Source organism: Pongo pygmaeus, chromosome 17 (genome assembly GCF_028885625.2).
Source record: "Pongo pygmaeus isolate AG05252 chromosome 17, NHGRI_mPonPyg2-v2.0_pri, whole genome shotgun sequence".
Lineage (NCBI taxonomy): Eukaryota > Metazoa > Chordata > Mammalia > Primates > Hominidae > Pongo > Pongo pygmaeus.
This window is the reverse complement of record NC_072390.2, coordinates 23,133,758-23,152,436: the sequence shown is the minus strand read 5'-3', so window position 1 is coordinate 23,152,436 and position 18,679 is coordinate 23,133,758. Positions and strand designations below refer to the sequence as shown.

The window sequence follows — 18,679 nt, the reverse complement described above, 5'->3', positions numbered from 1 at the left end:
CTGTTACCCAGGCTGGACTACAGTGGCACAATCATAGCTCACCATAACCTTGAACTCCTAGGCTCCAGCAATCCTCCCACCTCTGCCTCCTGAGTAGCTGGGACCACAGTAGCTGCCTCCTGAGTAGCTGGGACCACAGTAGCTGCCTCCTGAGTAGCTGGGACCACAGTAGCTGCCTCCTGAGTAGCTGGGACCACAGTAGCTGCCTCCTGAGTAGCTGGGACCACAGTAGCTGCCTCCTGAGTAGCTGGGACCACAGTAGCTGCCTCCTGAGTAGCTGGGACCACAGTAGCTGCCTCCTGAGTAGCTGGGACCACAGTAGCTGCCTCCTGAGTAGCTGCACCACCATGTCTGGCTAATTTTTTAATTTTTTGTAGAGATGTTGCCCAGGTTGGTCTTGAACTCCTGGCCTCAAGCAGTCCTCCTGCCTCAGTCTCTCAAAATGCTGGGATTACAAGCATGAGTCACCACACCCGGTCTTTTTTAAAAAGATTAAATTTTTTTTATTATGTGGTTTCTATTTCAGGCTATATTTTGCCGAAGCCTCACTGGGACGTTGTTTTTCACTTAAGATAAGGCATATTATCGATACTCCTTCTAATAAGCCATGCTGTGTTCATTATTCTGCTGGTTACCCCTGGCTATAGCCCATTCCCAGAATGGGTGTTTTCTTTTGTATAAGAGCATTTCCACTGGCACTGGGACATTATTTCACTGTGGCCCTTGTTGGAGGTCCCTTTCTTCCTAAGACAGAGAAATACTCAAGAGGCCTCCCATGTTAAAGGGGCCCTCCTGAGCCTTATAGTTTGAAGAGTTCACTGCATTGTCAGCCTTATGAATCAATGTTGATATTGGATTGGAAGCGTGTGACCTCCTTGTAAATAAATCAACTCATAAGTAAGTCAGAGCATCAGAATGCTGCTTTTATGCCTATATTTCCCAAGCCTGACCATACCCCAGATTTTATAAAATGACAACGAAAATGGATGTTAATTTTAATTTGTGTTTTTCTACTGTTACCACAGCTGCTGCTAATTCACCCTGTACACTACCCAGTGGGGAAGCAGGAATCATTTGGGACAGCATATGTTTTGCCTTCCTCCTGCTGCAAAGAAGAGTTTTCATGAGTTATTATTTCCTACATGTTGTGGCTGATATAAAAGCTTCCCAGATTCTGGCATCAAGGTGGGTCGGGCCATGAAATCAGGCGGTTTCTCCCAGGAAACTTGCCTGAAATAATACTGCACTATAATTTCTGTCTGAGCTTCCTTCGAGAACCCACAAGAAGTTAAGAAATCCTTTCCAGAAAAACCAATCCAAGAAGAATTTAGCACAAGGCCTGTAAAATAGAATAGTAACAGGAAAGCCTATGTAACCATCAGACTTCACAAGGAGTGGGGGTGCCATGGAAGGCCAGAGGTTCCCTGGTCAATTGGAGCCCTTGCAGAATCCACCACTTCTCTAGAAGTGGCTCAGTCTGGTCTCAGACAAAACAGTAACGTATGCCACATTGGTCTAGAGTTTAGTCCATCTTACACCTACCTCCCTCTACTAACCTGCTTTTCTTCTCTGAGCCACTAACACAATTTGCATTACTACCTATTTTTTCCCCTAGGCTCCATTATTCTTCCAGTTTTTGCCCCTGCTCTTGTAAGTTTAGGAAAAAAGACTGGGGAGAGGTAATAAAGTGAAGTGCCCTGAGGTGGGGGTGGGTGTTGATGATTAGCTCTGTGGCCCCCAGCTGCTGTGTATGTTCCTCTCAGAAACTCAGACCTTGCCTAGGTCCCATCAGATGCTTGGTGTGAATAAGCTGACGGATACTGGGTTCTATTATATGAAATTACCAATATCTATCATTTGACTTGAGGTTCAGACTAATATATCTATGTTTACCTACAGTTTCGCTAGAGTCTGTTCTCTTTCTCTACCGTGATAAACGCAATATTTATTTCCAAGGTCCATTTATATGATGGCAGTTGTCAGCCTCTGTTACCTAACTTGGAGTCAAATAGAAAGAGGCCCTAGTCGAGGACTTGCAGTTAGTCAGAGGAGCCTTGTGGCACGCCCAGCCCTCATTCCGTGGATGACAATGACTTTATGTACTGTATTGCCCTGGAATTCATTGTTATAATCATTTTCTAATACCCAGGACATTATTTTCAGAGCAGAATACAATGTTTCATTCCAATAGTAACCTTATTTACCTGTATATAAACAGCTGGTATTTTTGCAGGTAAATGCATCTTGTTTGCCTTTCCCAAAACCTTTGGTCTGTAGAGGTCCTTATACAACCTATCTGATGAACTTCCACTTGAAAACAGTCTTCCTCAGACTGCTAAGGCAATGTGCTCTCCTAATTTCCCTTTTTCCTTTGTGGTTCAGGCTTCTAGGTCTTTTTTGCAACCTCTTTCTTTGCCCATCTCTCAAACGTGAATGTTCCCCAGTGTCTTTTTCCCGAAGTTGTCTGTCACAATGATTTAGAAATCATGCCCATCATGTTATAATAAGAATGATAACAGTGGTTCAGAGTACAGTTCATGCCTATTAAAGAAAAGCCATGAGTTGATCAATAAGCATTGAACTCATAATAGTGTGTCCAAAGAATTCACATTCATTCATTCACTTTTTCACTGCCTACTCTTGTTACAAAGAGGTGATGCTCACCTCTGCCCTCACAGAGCTCACAGAGTAGCAGGAAAGTGGCACATGGGCAAGCAATTCTACTACAGTACACCTGGTATCGTCTCAGTCCATTTGGGCAGACATAACAAAAATACCATAAAGTAGGTGGTCTATAAAGAGTATACACTCAATTCTTACAGTTCCACAGGCTGGAAAGTCCAACATCAAGGTTTGAGCAGATTCAGTGTCGGCCAAGGGCCCACTGCCTCATAGATGGCCATCTTCCCACTGCATCCTATTTTGGTGGAAGGGGCAAGAGACCTCCCTTGGGCTTCTTTTATAAAGATAGTATTCCCATTCATGAGGGCTCTGCTTTCCCACTCAATCAACTCCAAAAGGCCTCACTCCTGTCCGTCACCTTGGGAGTCAGGACTTCCACATGTGAATTGTAGGGGATGCAGACATTCAGATGACAGCAGGTGTGATGGTAGGAGACACTCAAGGAGCCATAAGACCACATCAAGGGAATATAACCAGCTGCAGGGGCGTGAACCAGGTGGCCTTCCATTCCCAGTGCAGGCTGAAGGATAAAGAGGAGTTAGTCAGAGGAGAAGGCAGGGGAAGCAGCCCAGTGAAGCTACAGAGGGAAGTAGCCATCAGAAGCTCACAGTGACTGCGGCACTGAGATTGGAAGATGAGGACAGTGAGTGGTGAGTGATAAGCTCCAGGCCAGGAGAGGCCAGGTCCTCGGGGGGCTATCAGCCCGGATTATGTCTTTAGAAATACTCCCACAGTCTTAGAAAGGCCTTGCAGTGTTTAAACAAGCAAGTAGTATGCCTGTATTTGCATTTCAGGAAGCTCACTCTGTGGTATGGAGAATAGATGGGTATAGGCAGCGCTGTAGGCAGAGAGACAGCTAAGCAGCTGCTATGATAATCCAGGGTAGGGATAGCAGCTAGACCAGGATAGGATCACTGAGAAAGATATTCCAGAGGCAAAATAGGCACAGCTGGAAAACTGCTTGGAAGGAAGGGAGACAGTGACAGAAAGGGAAGCATGGAGGGTGATGTGCCCAGGATTCTGGCTTAGCCAAACGGTGGTGCCAGTCCCAAATATAGGAATTCAAAGAGGGAGAGAAGACTGACCGCAGTTGTGGAGTTGTAGGTCTCATGGGCACATGAAACTCAGCCAGTTGGGAATTCCAGTGGCCAGCTGCGTGGACAGGCCTGGAGAAGTGAGGAGATGGAGTGCCACCATCACACAGATAGTATTGAAGGAGGTGAGTTGCAGCTGCTGAGAGGGAGTGTGAGAAATGAGAAGAGAACCCTGGGGAACATTCAGGTTTGAGAGATGGGCAAAGAAAGAGGTTGTAAAAAAGACCAAGCAGCCTGAGCCACAAAGAAAAAAGGAAAACTAGGAGAGCATGTTGCCTTAGGAGACTGAGGAAGATTCTTTCCAAGTGGAAGTCCATCAGGTAGGTTATATAAGGACAAAAATAACAACTGAACATTGAAATCGGTGACCTTGACAGTGGGGTCAAAGCCAGACAGCAGCAAGCAGAGGTGGGAGTTGTAAAGGCTTAGAGACATGACCGCAAGACATCTGACTGTGAAGGGGGAGTGATGTAAGTCCCTACATAGGAAAATGTGGGATGTGGTGGTGTGTGGGTTTTCTTTTTCATTTTTTTAAGGTTAACAAGACTTGAGCACATTTGCACGTTGATGGACAGAATTTGGTACTGATGGAGAGGTTGGAAATGCAAGAAGAGAGGAAGAAGCAGGAATTTCATGTCCCCCAGGCTATGGATGGGGAAGGGACCTGGAGCACAAGGCAGGCCTAGTCAGACAAAGGGTACCTCTTCCACTGTCCCTGCAGGGCAGGACACCTGTGGGAGGGATGGTGCAGGAAACTGAGCAACTTACTGCCTTAAGATTTGTGTTCCCTCTGGGAAGCAGGAAGCTAGGTCATTTACTAGGAGTGAAAAACCACTCCACAGACTTCAAGACTTGAGAAAAGCGTAGCAGAGTTTGAAACAGCCACTGTAGAGAAGCAGAAGACTTTCCAAGGAGTCAGGGGCTCTGCAGAGAACCATCTCCCCAGGCAGGTGTTTTTTCCAGCAGCTGCCAACAGCCCCTCTCAGGACAGGGTGGGCACACTGTCAGCTTCCTACAGATTTGGGATTTGTGAAGCATGTAACAGTGTGACACAGTTGAGAATGTGAAGAAGGTTGAGGAGATTTATGGAGACACTGAAGTTGACCTGAGAAGTGAGAAAGAACAGAAGGGAGTGGAAGGACAGGAAGAAGAGGATCAGGGACAGGAGACTAGATGTCCCACAGATGGAGCAGGAACTGGCCTTCACATAGTCCCTGAAGGAATCCCCAGTTTCTGCTCATTGGGTAGAAAATGAATCGGAATGTACCCTTTTTGCAAATTTCTCCTCTTGTTATAATTACAATAAGGTCAGGTGAGAATGCTTTACTGAAGTCTAACGTTCAGCGGGACAGGTTTGAAGAGGCTCGTGAGTGTCAATGTCTTGGAGAATACGAAACACTTTCTCTTCACTGATCTTCACCACCGGGCTTGTGAGCAGCCCCTTCACTCCCAGGGGGAAGGCTGTGCCCTGTTCGCCCAGTGGGAAAAGGCTTCTAGAAGGGGCCTTGTTGACTCCTCCTCCCAGCCAGGAAACTACAAGCAGTTGCCATTAAGAGATGTTATGTTTTCTAAGCCTCAGTAATAATTTTCAGGAAAAGATGAACAACAATGGCAAGAATATTGACTTGTTCATGTTTCCACTTTCCCTTTAGAGGAGCTGAACTTTTCCAGGCCACAATTGTAAAAGCTGTTAAGGCAAGAATTGAGGAAGAGAAGAAGTCCATGGACCAGCTGAAGCGACAGTAAGGATGCTATTGATGCTCATCCTCCTTCCGTCTTCTGATTGTGTGACCACATTCAGCTGGCGCTCCACTCTTGGGGAGCCTCAAACCCCTGAAAAATATATATGTATGGACTTTCACAACTTCCTATTTATTTATTCTTGTGCGGGGGCAATTGCTTATGCCAGTAGGCTGAAAGTGAAAGCAGTTTAACACAAAGATTGCTCCAGCATGGTGGGGTGGGCGCTATCTTGCAGAGGACCAGGGATCAATTGCTAGCTCAGTGACTTACTTTAGAACCTTGAACAGGTCATTTAAGTTCTCTAAATTTGAGTTTTCTGTTTTTAAATTAGGGCTCACAATTCTGCCTTCCTGGATTTTTGTAAAGATTAAACTAGCTAATGAATGACACAGGGTCTTGCTCAGTGCCAAGTACTTGATATAAGCATCCATTACATCTAAGGGAGTAAATGTGGAGTCAGCTTTGGAAGCATAGTTTTAGATAATATCATCCAGTCTCTTTGGAAAGAAACTGATGACCCTGGTATTAGATGACTTAGAGTCAACACTAACTAGAGGCAGCACTAGAAATATAAGCCAGAGTTCTTTATATCCCATCTAAAGTTTTTCCCACCATCCCATTCTGGATGGGCCAAGGGGTGGACTGACTCCACTCCGGAGACTTGGGAATTCCATGGAAAATAATCTTAGAGTGAAATTTCCAGCAATGATGGAACCTCTGAGGACTGTTTGGGGACCAGGTTTAAAAGGTGATGGCCGTGGAATTATAGGCCTAGACACTTTCCCCAAGCAAATGGAGACACCATTTGCCCACTGGGAAAGTTCTCTAAGTTTGCTAAGGCAGTTTTATCTCATTCTGACCTTATTTCCCAGCTTTTTTTCCCAAGCAGAAATATTTCTTAGTATAAATTAGATTATTCCACAGCATTATTATTTTCATAAAGACATAAGTTATATATAAAAATTATAATGTAAATGTGATATGGTACAACTGTTTTTATTGGTGTTTGTAGTTATCCAAATCAGGTCTAGAAGAATAACAAATTTGGACTCATGTTTAGAATATGTTCCTAATTTCCCATAAGTGAGGTCTATTACTGTAATTCTCTTTGCTAAATCTTTCCATTTGTTTAAGAATCCAAAACTTGGGAGAATAAAGGACTTGTATTTCATAATATGCCATGTTCAAATTGGCTATGATACAAGATGTGAGTGGACATCAAATATAGCTTACCTAACTTTAGCATAATCATTATTGATCATATTATTAAGACTAGCATCTATGCAGTGCCAAATAACATGGGAATACACACCCAAACACACACACACACACACACACACACACGTATATAAAAGAAAGGAGATCCTTGTTGCTAATGAGCAACCATTTTACAATTCACAAGTATTCCAAAGTAATTTGTCCACTAATTTAGCTATATACATAACAGCGTAAGTCCAAAGTACTGACCACATGAGAACAATGAATATGTTCTTGGCATTACTAATGTTATTTTACTTTATAGGATGGATCGCATCAAGGCCAGGCAACAGAAATATAAAAAGGGTAAGGAGAGGATGCTGAGCTTGACCCAGGAGCCAGGGGAAGGCCAGGACGTGCAAAAACTCTCTGAAGAGGATGATGAAAGTACGTCAAGACATTTTCCTCTTATTCAAGTATTAACATTGAATAATAGCATGATGTTGAGCAGGGCTGTAAAATAACATTACTTTTTATTCTGCCGAGATTATTGATACACTTTTCTGATTCAGCAAGCTTTATTTTCCCATTGTGAATGGATATATTCATTAGTTTCATAAAGTATGTATTTGATAAATCAATTACTTTACAAGTATCTATTCTTCAGCAAGATAGCTTTAACGAATACATAACCTAGCTTTTGTTCCACAGACATGTGTTTCTGCAGTAGATTGGCGAGATTTGGCTTAATTTGTTTCTTTTTTTGTTTTGTTTTGTTTTGTTTTGTTTTTGAGACGGAGTCTTGCTCTGTCCCCCAGGCTGGAGTGCAGTGGCGAGATCTCGGCTCACCGCAAGCTCCGCCTCCCAGGTTCACGCCATTCTCCTGCCTCAGCCTCCAGAGTAGCTGGGACTACAGGGGCCCGCCACCACGCCCGGTTAATTTTTTTGTATTTTTAGTAGAGACGGGGTTTCACCGTGTTAGCATGATGGTCTCGATCTCCTGACCTCGTGATCCGCCCGCCTTGGCCTCCCAAAGTGCTGGGATTACAGGCGTGAGCCACTGAGCCCGGCCCGCTTAATTTGTTTCTTTAAGGGATATATTTCCGATATACAGTATACTGTTATCTTTTATTTCTATAAATTTTATATGGAAATGAAATATGTATGTGTATTTTATGTGGCACCTGACTATTGGTACCTAAAATATCATTCAGTTGTTGCCTGCTCAAACGAAACTTACCATGAAATATATATTGATTATGTCTAATTATAGATTTATTATATCAGATTAAAGTTTAAAGGATCTTTTATAGATGCTTGCATGCTTCTCTATGTGAATGGAATGGAGAAATAATGCATGATATTTTCCCAGTGCATAGTATCTATTCATGACCAGGAAATTTATATTTTCCAGCCATGCATTAAAATAATCACAAGAAAAAATTCTGCTTATTGTAATTTATGTACTTTAACAAATTATTTGCCAGTAAATGAATCTGTAAAATTTGGGGGATGCTTCCTTTCTGTTAATACAATGGAATATTCAATGTGAGATGTATTTTTGACAGATAATCCTTTCTTTTTTATATGTCTTTATATGCCCTCAGTCACTAAGAAGAAAGTGAAAATGTAGCGTACTGTTAAAAGAACAATTAGTATTTATCTTGTGAAATTGACTGTTAATACATGTATATTTTTCAGATTCAGTATAGTTCCTTTACCTGACCTCTGATATACTTTTGCAATTTATCTAGATTTGACAATTGAGTTGTTAAAGCGTGGTTTTCAAAATTTGTTTTCTCACTTTATACGATTAATATGTGGACGTATTTTATTTTAGGAGAAGCAGACAAACAGAAAGCCAAGGGCAAAAAAAAGCAGTGGTGGCGGCCTTGGGTTGATCATGCTTCCAGTAGGTTTTCTCGATCCTCTTACAACCTCATCGACTCTAACCCTTATATCCTTGACCAGAATTCAGGCGTTCCCGTGACCCATTTGTTCCATGCATGGTTTGATCCTTGTGACTTGATAGGGGGTCGGAGTGTAGGAAAATTTCAATGTCAGTGGGTCTTTGAGCCCGGGGTCCAATTCTTCCAGAGACATCAGCACAGACATTCCTGTGCTGGCTGTAGAAAGCCAAACACGTGGCTTATAGACTCTAGAGCACAATTTATGGGCTCAGAAAGGGAAGAAGAATTGAATATTATATTGCCCAATTCTGAGGTCGAGAGCCCTATTCACGTACGTATTTTATGGCTAAATACCCTTACTAAAAATGAGCTTGGGCTCCACCTTGGACTCTGATTTAAGGATGATCATTCTATTCAAAGGGTCAGTGACCCTTTCTCTGTAAGGCACTAGGCATGGATGCCAGTGAGCCTCCCCTCCCCTCATTCCCACAGCTTTGATTTTATTTGCATTTAAGGATTTTTGGCAATTTATTAAATAGAAAGATGAGGGATAACTTAAAATGCACTCACTTTCTTACTTCGCCTCCTCCCCAATTTCAAAAAGGCACTCCAAATTCCAATGCCCACATGTGGCACAGACTTCAAGCCACCTGATGCTCAGAGACGACCAATGAACAGCAAAAACCAGAAAACTATTTTTAAGAGCAGATCCTGATAGCCACATAGAATGCAGTGTGTTTCCGTCTTGATCATAAAGATGAATGAAGAATTCTGAAACTCAGTGGCTATATTTGCTCTGCTTAGCAAAGAAAATATCACTATAGGTCAATGGCATTATAGTGGAATGACCCATTCCAATCCAGTCCTCTTTAAATTTCTTAGAATATTGAATAATTATTATTTTGCAAGTTACGTATAATGTCGTCTTCAGTCTTTTATATCTTATGCGATGTCTCCATACTTGTAGCTAATCTAATTGGACAAGGAGTATCACTGAGACAAATAATGTCACACAGTTGTAGGAGTGAATCTACTAGGAGGATATTTAGAATCACTAGGAAATCAAATAAAGTAGAACTTCTTCCCATACCTAATTATTGGTTTCACATAGATCTGACGTTGGCCTCTCTCCCCCAAGACATAATTTTCTAAATTGGAAAGCTAGTTTAATGAAGCAATATTTGAAATTTGCTTGATATATCTGGATGTAATCAAATTTAATCCTAAATATTGAATTTCAACATTATGACAAAAAAAGAAAAACACAAGATTATAAAGAGTTTTATTTAATTTTCTCCCCAAGTCCAAAGACAAAAGATTCCAGTCGGAGTCCAATGTGACTCTTCTATTTACTGTTCAGGGCATGACAGTCACGCTAACAATCTGGTAAATGCAGTGCACAAATGCCTATTTCTATCAAGTCACAAGTAAACTGTGCTTGTCTTTATGTTTTTAAAGGGCCTCTGCTAATTTAGAGAGACCTATCCATTTCAAAATTGTGTCATATTGAATGTTTTTTCACTTCACCTGGGGTAAATTCCCACTGCGGTCATTGTGGTTGCTTTTCCTTTCCTCATCTAAAAATCTCATTTGCAAAGGAATTGGATATGGTCTTTGATAACTATCTTACAACTTGTAATAATTTAAAGAACTTCCTATGAAGGTTGTTGACTTTAGATTTTCTGGTTCATTTCACCCTCATTATATCAAGTTATTGAAGATTGATGTTAAACTACGTGTGCCTTGTTACAAAACCTTATGATGCAATAATGCAGAAATGTGTGTAATTCATAGTTTGGAATCATATTCAGACTGTGGTGTTAAATTTTTTGCTGCAAAATGTATTTCTTTTTACAAGCGAATGAAGAATGAAAGGGAAAGAATGTGTGCTGTATTGTTGTGTCTATGATGAGTTCCAGAATTTATCTTTAGATCTGGAAGTACTTTGTTTGAAGCCCTTAATTTGATCTTTTGAGTAACTGGGCTTTCAAACAGCTATTTCTTAGAGAAGCCAAGTGTAAGAATTAGTGTAGTTGGATACACATGTGTAAACCTATTGACAATACAAAAACGTTGCTATGTTCTTGATGTTATTGGTAAGCAGTGAAGATTTTAGCATGGTCTGTATAGGGACAAATCTCCTACTTCCATACCTGTGTACACACACAAGATTGCATTATTGCTGTTCAATGATACCTTCCATTCCAATACTGTATGTTTCAATATTGGTTCAGTACTGCCTAAATTAATACCAAGCTTTATCTTATTGATAAATATCTGAAACAGACGGCCAAGTTCTGAGGATAAAAGTAGTGGAATTTAAAAAGTTAATTTCAAACTTAGTAATTTAGCAGTAACATCAACATCCATGATATGTATGTGGACACAGGCTGGAGTCAGGTTCGCCACCTGAGCTAACAAACACGTGTGTAAGAGCTTTTCTACTCACTATTTAACAGATGGCATGAATGAAAATATGCTCTGTTATTTTCCTAGTTTCATTTCAATAACATTTTATAAGGAAATAAGAGACTTTTTTTACATTTTCTTTTTTATTATGTGATAATTCCACTAGATCACATAAATACCGGTGGTTTCTAATGGTAAAATCAATGTTACCACTGCTTGAGATGAACACCTTTTGAACTTGTCCATATGAATAAAAGTTATCGAAGGTATGATTGAATACAATTTAAGCTAATGTTGATTTTGGAACCTATAATGAGGGTAAAATGCTCTATCTTATAATAGTCTGTGTTTTCCCAAATGACCACGTGATGTAGAGTCCACATCACTTTCCTGCGAGTCTCTCGGCTTATGTGAAGGCATTACTTTAATGGTCTTCTTCACTGTCAAATGTAATGCTGTAACTTTGGTTTGTTCTTGCTTATTCTTACTTGTGTTGTATTGCATTTATTTCCTAAGGCCTGGACCCAGTACTCTGGGCCTGGTTCTTTCTTCAAAATGAAAATAACAAATGACAGTGCTTCTGTTCAAGGATATAAGGCCCAATTCACCCACTCTGTATCTTCACGAATGGAGGCTTCAGATTTTTCTGAAATCGTGGGCAAAATTACTTAACTTTTGGCCATGTGAAGTGATATTCAAGCAACTAATTTTAAACAAGCCAAGGTTTTCCATTACCTTACAATGTATAGGCCCAAAAGATAACTTAAGGTCACAATATGTCATCCAAAAGATGCCTGAGCATTTGAAAACCTGAATATAATTTGAAAATATGTTTTCCTGCAATGATGGGACATTGCTTGTAGCATCAGAAATGTATATGTTGGGCCTCTTTTCTCTGGTAGACTTTAAATAATGATCAAACTGATAAAGATTTAATTTATAAAATTTCCTTAAATCTCTGTATGTTGTAGTTTTCTCTGCTCCCAACTCTTGACACAGGCATTTTATGTTCTTGCAGGGAAAGTATCAGACAAGGCAAAGACAGTCCATACTGTTTGTGCTTTGTGTCTGGTGGTCAGTAGAGTGCTCCTCAAATTTCAGAAAGCTGGTGGGGAGTTCCTTGTTGACCAGAAGCCTAGCAGTTGTAAACCCTATGGACCCTGTCTGCCATTCTCAGTCTGTCTTAGGGCTATGACACGTAGAAGCAGCCAGAGCGCTGTTGGTGGTGGTGTTTTTGTTGTTACTGTCGTTGTTGTTGTGTTGTGTTGTTTTCAATGTTACCTGCCCATTTCATCCTCATGGCAGTGTGTGGGTGTTTTTTTTTTTTCAAATGTCTTGCCATGTATGTTTTGTCCCTTGTGTTACATGTGGAGAAGTCAGGTCTGCACAGTATAAAGTGAAGGAGGAGGTTGGTGACACTGACCTTGGTCCTGAATCGTCCTGATTGGCTTATCTGCAACGGTTTGGGCCCATTCAGACAAAGCCTAATCCTCCACCTCACTTTGGCCTTGTCTGAAGACCAAAATTGCTGAATTTTGAAATGATAGTGTTCAGTTATTTTGGTCATCTAGGTAACAAAACTGGCTGCTGCAGAGTTGATCTGCTTCATCTATGTAAAATTTACAGTGAAGAAGGGAGAACATACCAGATTCACCCTGTAGTGGCCAATTCTCTTATATGGCAAAGACAAGGCCTCATACTCTGTAGACCCAACATGCCAACACCATGTAGCATTAGCCGAAGATGAGTTCTCTTCATCTCGTGTGTTTTCCTCTCTGCCAACATCTTTTGTTGTGGTTCTCTTATGGACAATTTGTGTATCTTTAGGGGACATTTCATTAATAAGCCCCCAATTTCCTTATACGTCTTTCAAGAAATGAGTGAATATTTTGTTTTGCTTAGTGGTCAGGAGTGGAGATTATTATTTGTTTGAAACGGATAGTGAAGAGGAGGAAGAGGAAGAATTAAAGAAGGAAGATGAAGAACCTCCACGAAGGTCAGCATTCCAGGTAATTATGGGGAAAATCATTCCTTTGCTAGTTGGAAGAGCTTTTCTTATTGACAGACCTTCATTGCAGGCCTAGACACCTCCTGTCATATTCATATGTCATAGCTCCCCGAAGCTTCTGGTTTACATCTGCAATTCTTTATTTCTAATTAAATTGTAATGATGCCTGCTCCCATCAACACCGTAATTAGTATCAAGCAAGAACCATGTACAGGCCAGGTTTTCATTCACTTGCACCGAAACAGTTCCTGATACTATAAACAAAAAATAAAGCTTCGTTGGGTGAACTCAGTGTTTTTCTTGCAAGCAGGAAGTGAAAAAGACTTCTCTGGCATTGCATTGGATTGCTTGAATGGACTTACATTTCAATATGTGAGATAGGCGATAATGAAAACAAAATCCTTGCTTTGTTTTGGAGCAAATGATCATTTAAATGTTGCTTCAGAGTTTGAAAACTGTTTCATATGTATTGCTAAAGATTTGAGAATGTATTGAACTAGTAATAAAAATATGTGGCACAGTTCTGGTTTTTTCAGCTTAGCTACCTTTCTGTTTTAGAACCTGCTGTCCCATTCTCAGCTATGGCTCACCAGCCTAATGTAGCATATTGAGTGAATGTGAATCAATGCTTGTTAAAGATGAGGCTTTGTCATTAGAGTTATGTATGGGATGAAAATTGGTCTGTGTTTCTTTTATCAATTAACTACATACTAGGGCTGTTATTTCCCATTTGTTTTCCTATGAGGCACATAGAATGATGTCCATCAAGCCACATGATATGCCCATGATAAGGCCTTCGTCAGTTTTTTGGCCAGGCCTTCTCAAGTGGGTGGGGCCCATCCATGCTTGTTTCCCAGTGCCATTGAAAAACTGAATTCTCCATAGAGACACCTTGAGCTGATGCTTTCTTTCTTCCCCCATTGCTTCTTGTGTCTGTTTCTTCATGACCGGGTTTTTATGCATGTTTGTAACTGGCTTATCAAATACTAATGACTTAACTCATTTATTTTTATTTGAAAGAGTTTTATTCTAACCACCACTCATCGTGCACCCAAGGAGAGAACATGAACATCTTCACTATGTTGGATGGATTACATGCAATGATTGACTATTTTCTTTATCCCTAACTTACAAGCAGAGCACATTTTATTCTAGCTTCAGTGACTGGCATCTTTTAACCTAGTTGGTGTAACTGTAGAGACAAATTCATGCTGACATCATATATTAAATTACTAGTTTTTGTTTTTTTCTACTAATTACTCTTGCTTTGTCCTTCTTTGTAGAGAGCTATTGGGAAGTTTGCATCAGCCATTTTAGCCTTGCCAAAGTCTGTCATTAAACTTCCCAAAACTATTCTTCAGTATTTAATCAGAGCTGCAAAGGTATTTGATGTTTTACTGATGTGTAGTGTGTGACTTTCTGCTCTGTAGAAATGTAGAGAAATATACCTTCATTGCCCTATCTCTGCATTTTCTCGATTCTATAGATGGTACCATGAAGGAATTACAGGAACGTAAAATATTAGAAAAAGTTTTCCAAATCAAGTTCTTAGAAGCCAAAGTTCTTATTATTTGACTCGTTCTTAAGTGGACACCAGTAACTATCAAAAAATAGAAAGAGAAAATGCAGATACAGATATACTTTCTGTCCTTCTCATGGTGTTGCGTAAGTCACATCTCATTTTAAAAGGGTCACATCTGGTTGCATGAATCAGTTCTGATGAGTAAAAAGGGTGATAATTTTTCTCAGAAAGCTGGTAAAATTCTGGATAAGCTAATAAAAGATGTCTTTTACTCCATCTGTCTTTCGGGTCCCTTTCAGTCTCCGTCTTCCAGTTTCTGCACTCGGTACAGCCAGCTTCTCCCTGGGCTGATCCACCCAGTGCAGTCTGCGGGCTCCTCACTCCCACAGATCCATGCTAGGGCTTTTGAATACACTGTCAAAAATTATTTGTTGATTAACCTAATGCACAGTTGAAGTTATTCAGCTACCTATGCTGTGGTCGCTTTGTTACGGAAAAACATTAATAATGAATTCCTATTCTTACATTTTATAGAAAGCCCTTTCTCCTGAACTCAGTCAGGGGCAGCCACTAAAATGCTTTGCTCTGTATGTCCCTCAACTGTTAAGCGAGTAGTTCGATAGTGACATAGACCAGTGCTTCTCACATTTTACCCTGGGATCTTATTTAAATGCAGGTTCTGATTCAGCAGGTCCTATGGGACCTCACAGTGTGCATTTCCCTCAAACTCTCATGTGAAGCACAACCGTGGCTGGGTCTTGAGTAGCACCATCCACACCTCCAGGTTCCTTCTGCTTTTAAAATGCCAGGATCCTGTTTTTTAGCGTAGTATTTACCATTTCTGCTTCCCCCAAATTCTTTTCCTTTTCTTTTCTATGACTACCATATGACTTTCTCAATTCATAGTTAAGAATTTATTTAAATGAAATACAACAATGTAATTATCCTCCATCTTAGTTTCTTTTCAAAAAAATTATCTTACAGACAACAGAAAGAAGGTGCTAGACCACACCTGAATCAAAGGACAGATGATGAAACTTCACCAATTTCAGTTAAGGATCTCCACTTTGATAAAGCTCTCCCTGTCTTAAAGAATAAGTGCATTTTCACATAAGTTGTTAGTAAAACAAATCCTATATTCCCCTGATATATACGGTAAAATTTAAGATAAAGTCAGGAACGCATGCTACTGGTAGTAGCTCTTTGGAGAGCTCAAAGGTCTTTCATGTAAATTTCCATGTATTTTTCTATTCCTGGTTCATGGAGCTTGTGTCTGATTTTCCAGAGAGGCCCATCCAGCTGGCTGACAGGTGCAGCTGCAAAGTAAGAATTGGGAAGTTCTGGCTGGGCGCGGTGGCTCACGCCTGTAATCCCAGCACTTTGGGAGGCCGAGGCGGTCAGATCACGAGGTCAGGAGATCGAGACCATCCTGGCTAACACAGTGAAACCCCGTCTCTACTAAAAATACAAAAAATTAGCAGGGCGTGGTGGCGGGCGCCTGCAGTCCCAGCTACTCGGGAGGCTGAGGCAGGAGAATGGCAGGAACTGGGAGGTGGAGCTTGCAGTGAGCCAAGATGGCACCACTGCACTCCAGCCTGCGCAACAGAGCAAGACTGCATCTCAAAAAAAAAAAAAAAAAAAAAAAAATTGGGAAGTTTGGTAAGAGCCTTGCATTTCTTGACTCAGTAAGGATTGGGACGTTTCCCCCTCCTCTTCATTGTCACGTTTTTCTGACCCTCTTAATAATTCCTGGAACTGTAAAATGTTTCTATTTCAAAACATCCAAGTTAAGATAATTTACCTACAAATAAGGAATTACCCTATGACTCCCTCCTCTCTCCATTTTCCCCGGTTTGCATACCTCAGTTCTCAGGGCAGTGAGGCAGCACTGACATGCTTCTTCTTTAGGGGTCCTTTGTTGAGCCAGGAGTGCCCTTTTATAAACCAAAATGTTAATGGCACCCACCTTTTTCTACAAGATCCTTCGATTCCACCGTTCACATACCTTTTCCTCTCTCCTTTTCCTCCCAGTTTCCTTTTTCTTCAGAGAAAAAGAATTCCTCCAACTTGTGCGCCTCTTATATTCACAAATCCTCAATTACTTTTTTGTTTTCTATTTTCGGGATTCGTGCATCATCTAAAAGCTATGTTGTGATAACACTTTTTTAAAGGAAATGTCACCATATGTTGCTCTTAAACCTGAAAATTTCTTATGTTCCAGATTATTTTAAAACAATCAATATTGTGCAGAGGCAAGTTTGCTTATTAATGTACTATAACTCAAAGAAAGATATTCTTGATAGAATTCCCAATTAACACCCAATTAACATAGCCAATAAACATCTACTAAAAATTCCTTTATTCAGTCCTCCTGAAAATTCCAGTTCATCTTCCCATTATTTAAAATATGCTTTTGGCATAAAATAGAATAATTTTTTGCCTCCTGGAATTTGTTATTCAGAAATAATACAGATGTTGCACTTGTTTTAATTTCTCATGAAATTCAGATTTCTACCAGTGAGAAAAAAAGAAACAGTTTTTCCATTATAGTAACCTATGACCCTTCCATTTCCATATATGGAAAAGTTGAATCTCTCTTTACTTTCTACTGACTTCACAATGCCACTGATTTGCTTATGCTGTGTTTTTCAAAGATTTCAGAAATCTGAAAATACTATAGAATAAGATGAACAGATCTGGGTTTAAAGAGCTCCCAGAAAACATTTATTTAACTTTATCATCATAATGAAAAACCCAGCTTCCCTGAGACCCAGGTGTGTTTGTGGTGCATGAGAGGCATGCCTGCTTGGCTTCATGTTGCTATATGGCTGACTTTTTCTATCAAGGTTTTCTTTTTGTTCTTTCTGCATGATTTGGGAGACTCTTGGAGGGGGGCTCTTCACAATTGCTCTTTCCTGGTTATCAGTTATAATATATTAATGCAACTATTTTCAGCTCTTGAATGAAAATGACAAAAGGCAACCAAAAGCCCCACAGTTTTTCTTTAATGCTATTCTAGAATAACTCCTTAACCTTAATATCACATTTTTTTCCTCGCAAAGTACTAATCATTCTCCAAATCCCTTTCTCAAGTCGCTGGTAACAGCTGTTATTCAGAAGGGAGAGTATCAAATGCACAAAACTATTTTCCCAAAGTAAATAAGACTACTAAAGATGTTATCTTGCTTTTGACTCAAAGTTTATTTGTGATGGGAGAAACTACTGATACTGAATGAGCCTTCCAGCTTATACCTATTGTGGACAGTGCAAAAGCATCAGTAATAAGTATCACAAATTGTGGTGAGATGTAGGGACTTGGGAGAAATTATGGTTTGTATGGTATACCCAAAGTTTATCTCATGATATCTGTGATACCAGATGAAATATATTACTACAACATCTGTTGTCTTTTTCTAAAAAAAAAATTGAATCTCATGATAATAAAAATAGCACTGGGATGTTTAGTTTGTGTTGGGAGGAAAAAATATTTCAAAAGTCAGGAAGCTTGCTGTAGGTCCCTTTTATTTCAAATTATTAAAAGGCAAGAAAATAATTGAACTTTCTTCCTTCAGTTTGTTTATCAAGCCTGGATTACTGATCCTAAAACAGCACTCCGACAAAGACACAAAGAGAAAAAAAGGTCTGCAAGAGAAGAACGGAAACGAAGGCGGAAAGGATCCAAGGAGGGTGAGTGGTGGGTGGTTGGCTGCGGTAGGTGTGGCAGGTTTCAGGCTGTGCTCCCCAGCCTTGTCTGCAAAGGACAGAAACTTCTGAGGGATTAAGATTTTTAAATTCTAAAGAACGCCAACAGTTTTAATTTGTCCTCAATTGGTCATTTCTGACACTTGGAATAAATTAAAGCACAAAGTTAGGATTATATGTATATTTTTAAGTAGGAAAAAAGGAGAGTTGCAAATGAAACCCAAAAAAAGTAGAAGAAAACTAATTTTTTACATGGATATTAAGTAATTAAAAAAAAGAAATACTACAGGACATGACCTGATCAAGTTAAAAAATGTTCTTAGAAAAAGCTAAGGCCAGGCGCGGTGGCTCATGCCTGTAATCCCAGCACTTTGGGAGGCCAAAGCGAGTGGATCACAAGGTCAGGAGATCG

The 18,679-nt window shown here is 40.2% G+C and overlaps 1 protein-coding gene across 5 annotated transcripts in view; it reads left to right on the top strand.

Annotated features, from left to right (window-relative positions):
• Positions 1-18,679, top strand: part of PIEZO2 (piezo type mechanosensitive ion channel component 2) — a 480,117-nt gene that overhangs the window by 400,987 nt on the left and 60,451 nt on the right. For all 5 annotated transcript variants that reach the window (XM_063653383.1, XM_063653380.1, XM_054461214.2 and 2 more), the window contains 6 exons: positions 1,026-1,185; positions 5,429-5,518; positions 7,042-7,163; positions 8,557-8,628; positions 12,938-13,044; positions 18,138-18,252. In XM_063653383.1, the coding sequence (XP_063509453.1) occupies positions 1,026-1,185; positions 5,429-5,518; positions 7,042-7,163; positions 8,557-8,628; positions 12,938-13,044; positions 18,138-18,252 (666 nt within the window). The remainder of the gene's footprint in view (positions 1-1,025; positions 1,186-5,428; positions 5,519-7,041; positions 7,164-8,556; positions 8,629-12,937; positions 13,045-18,137; positions 18,253-18,679) is intronic.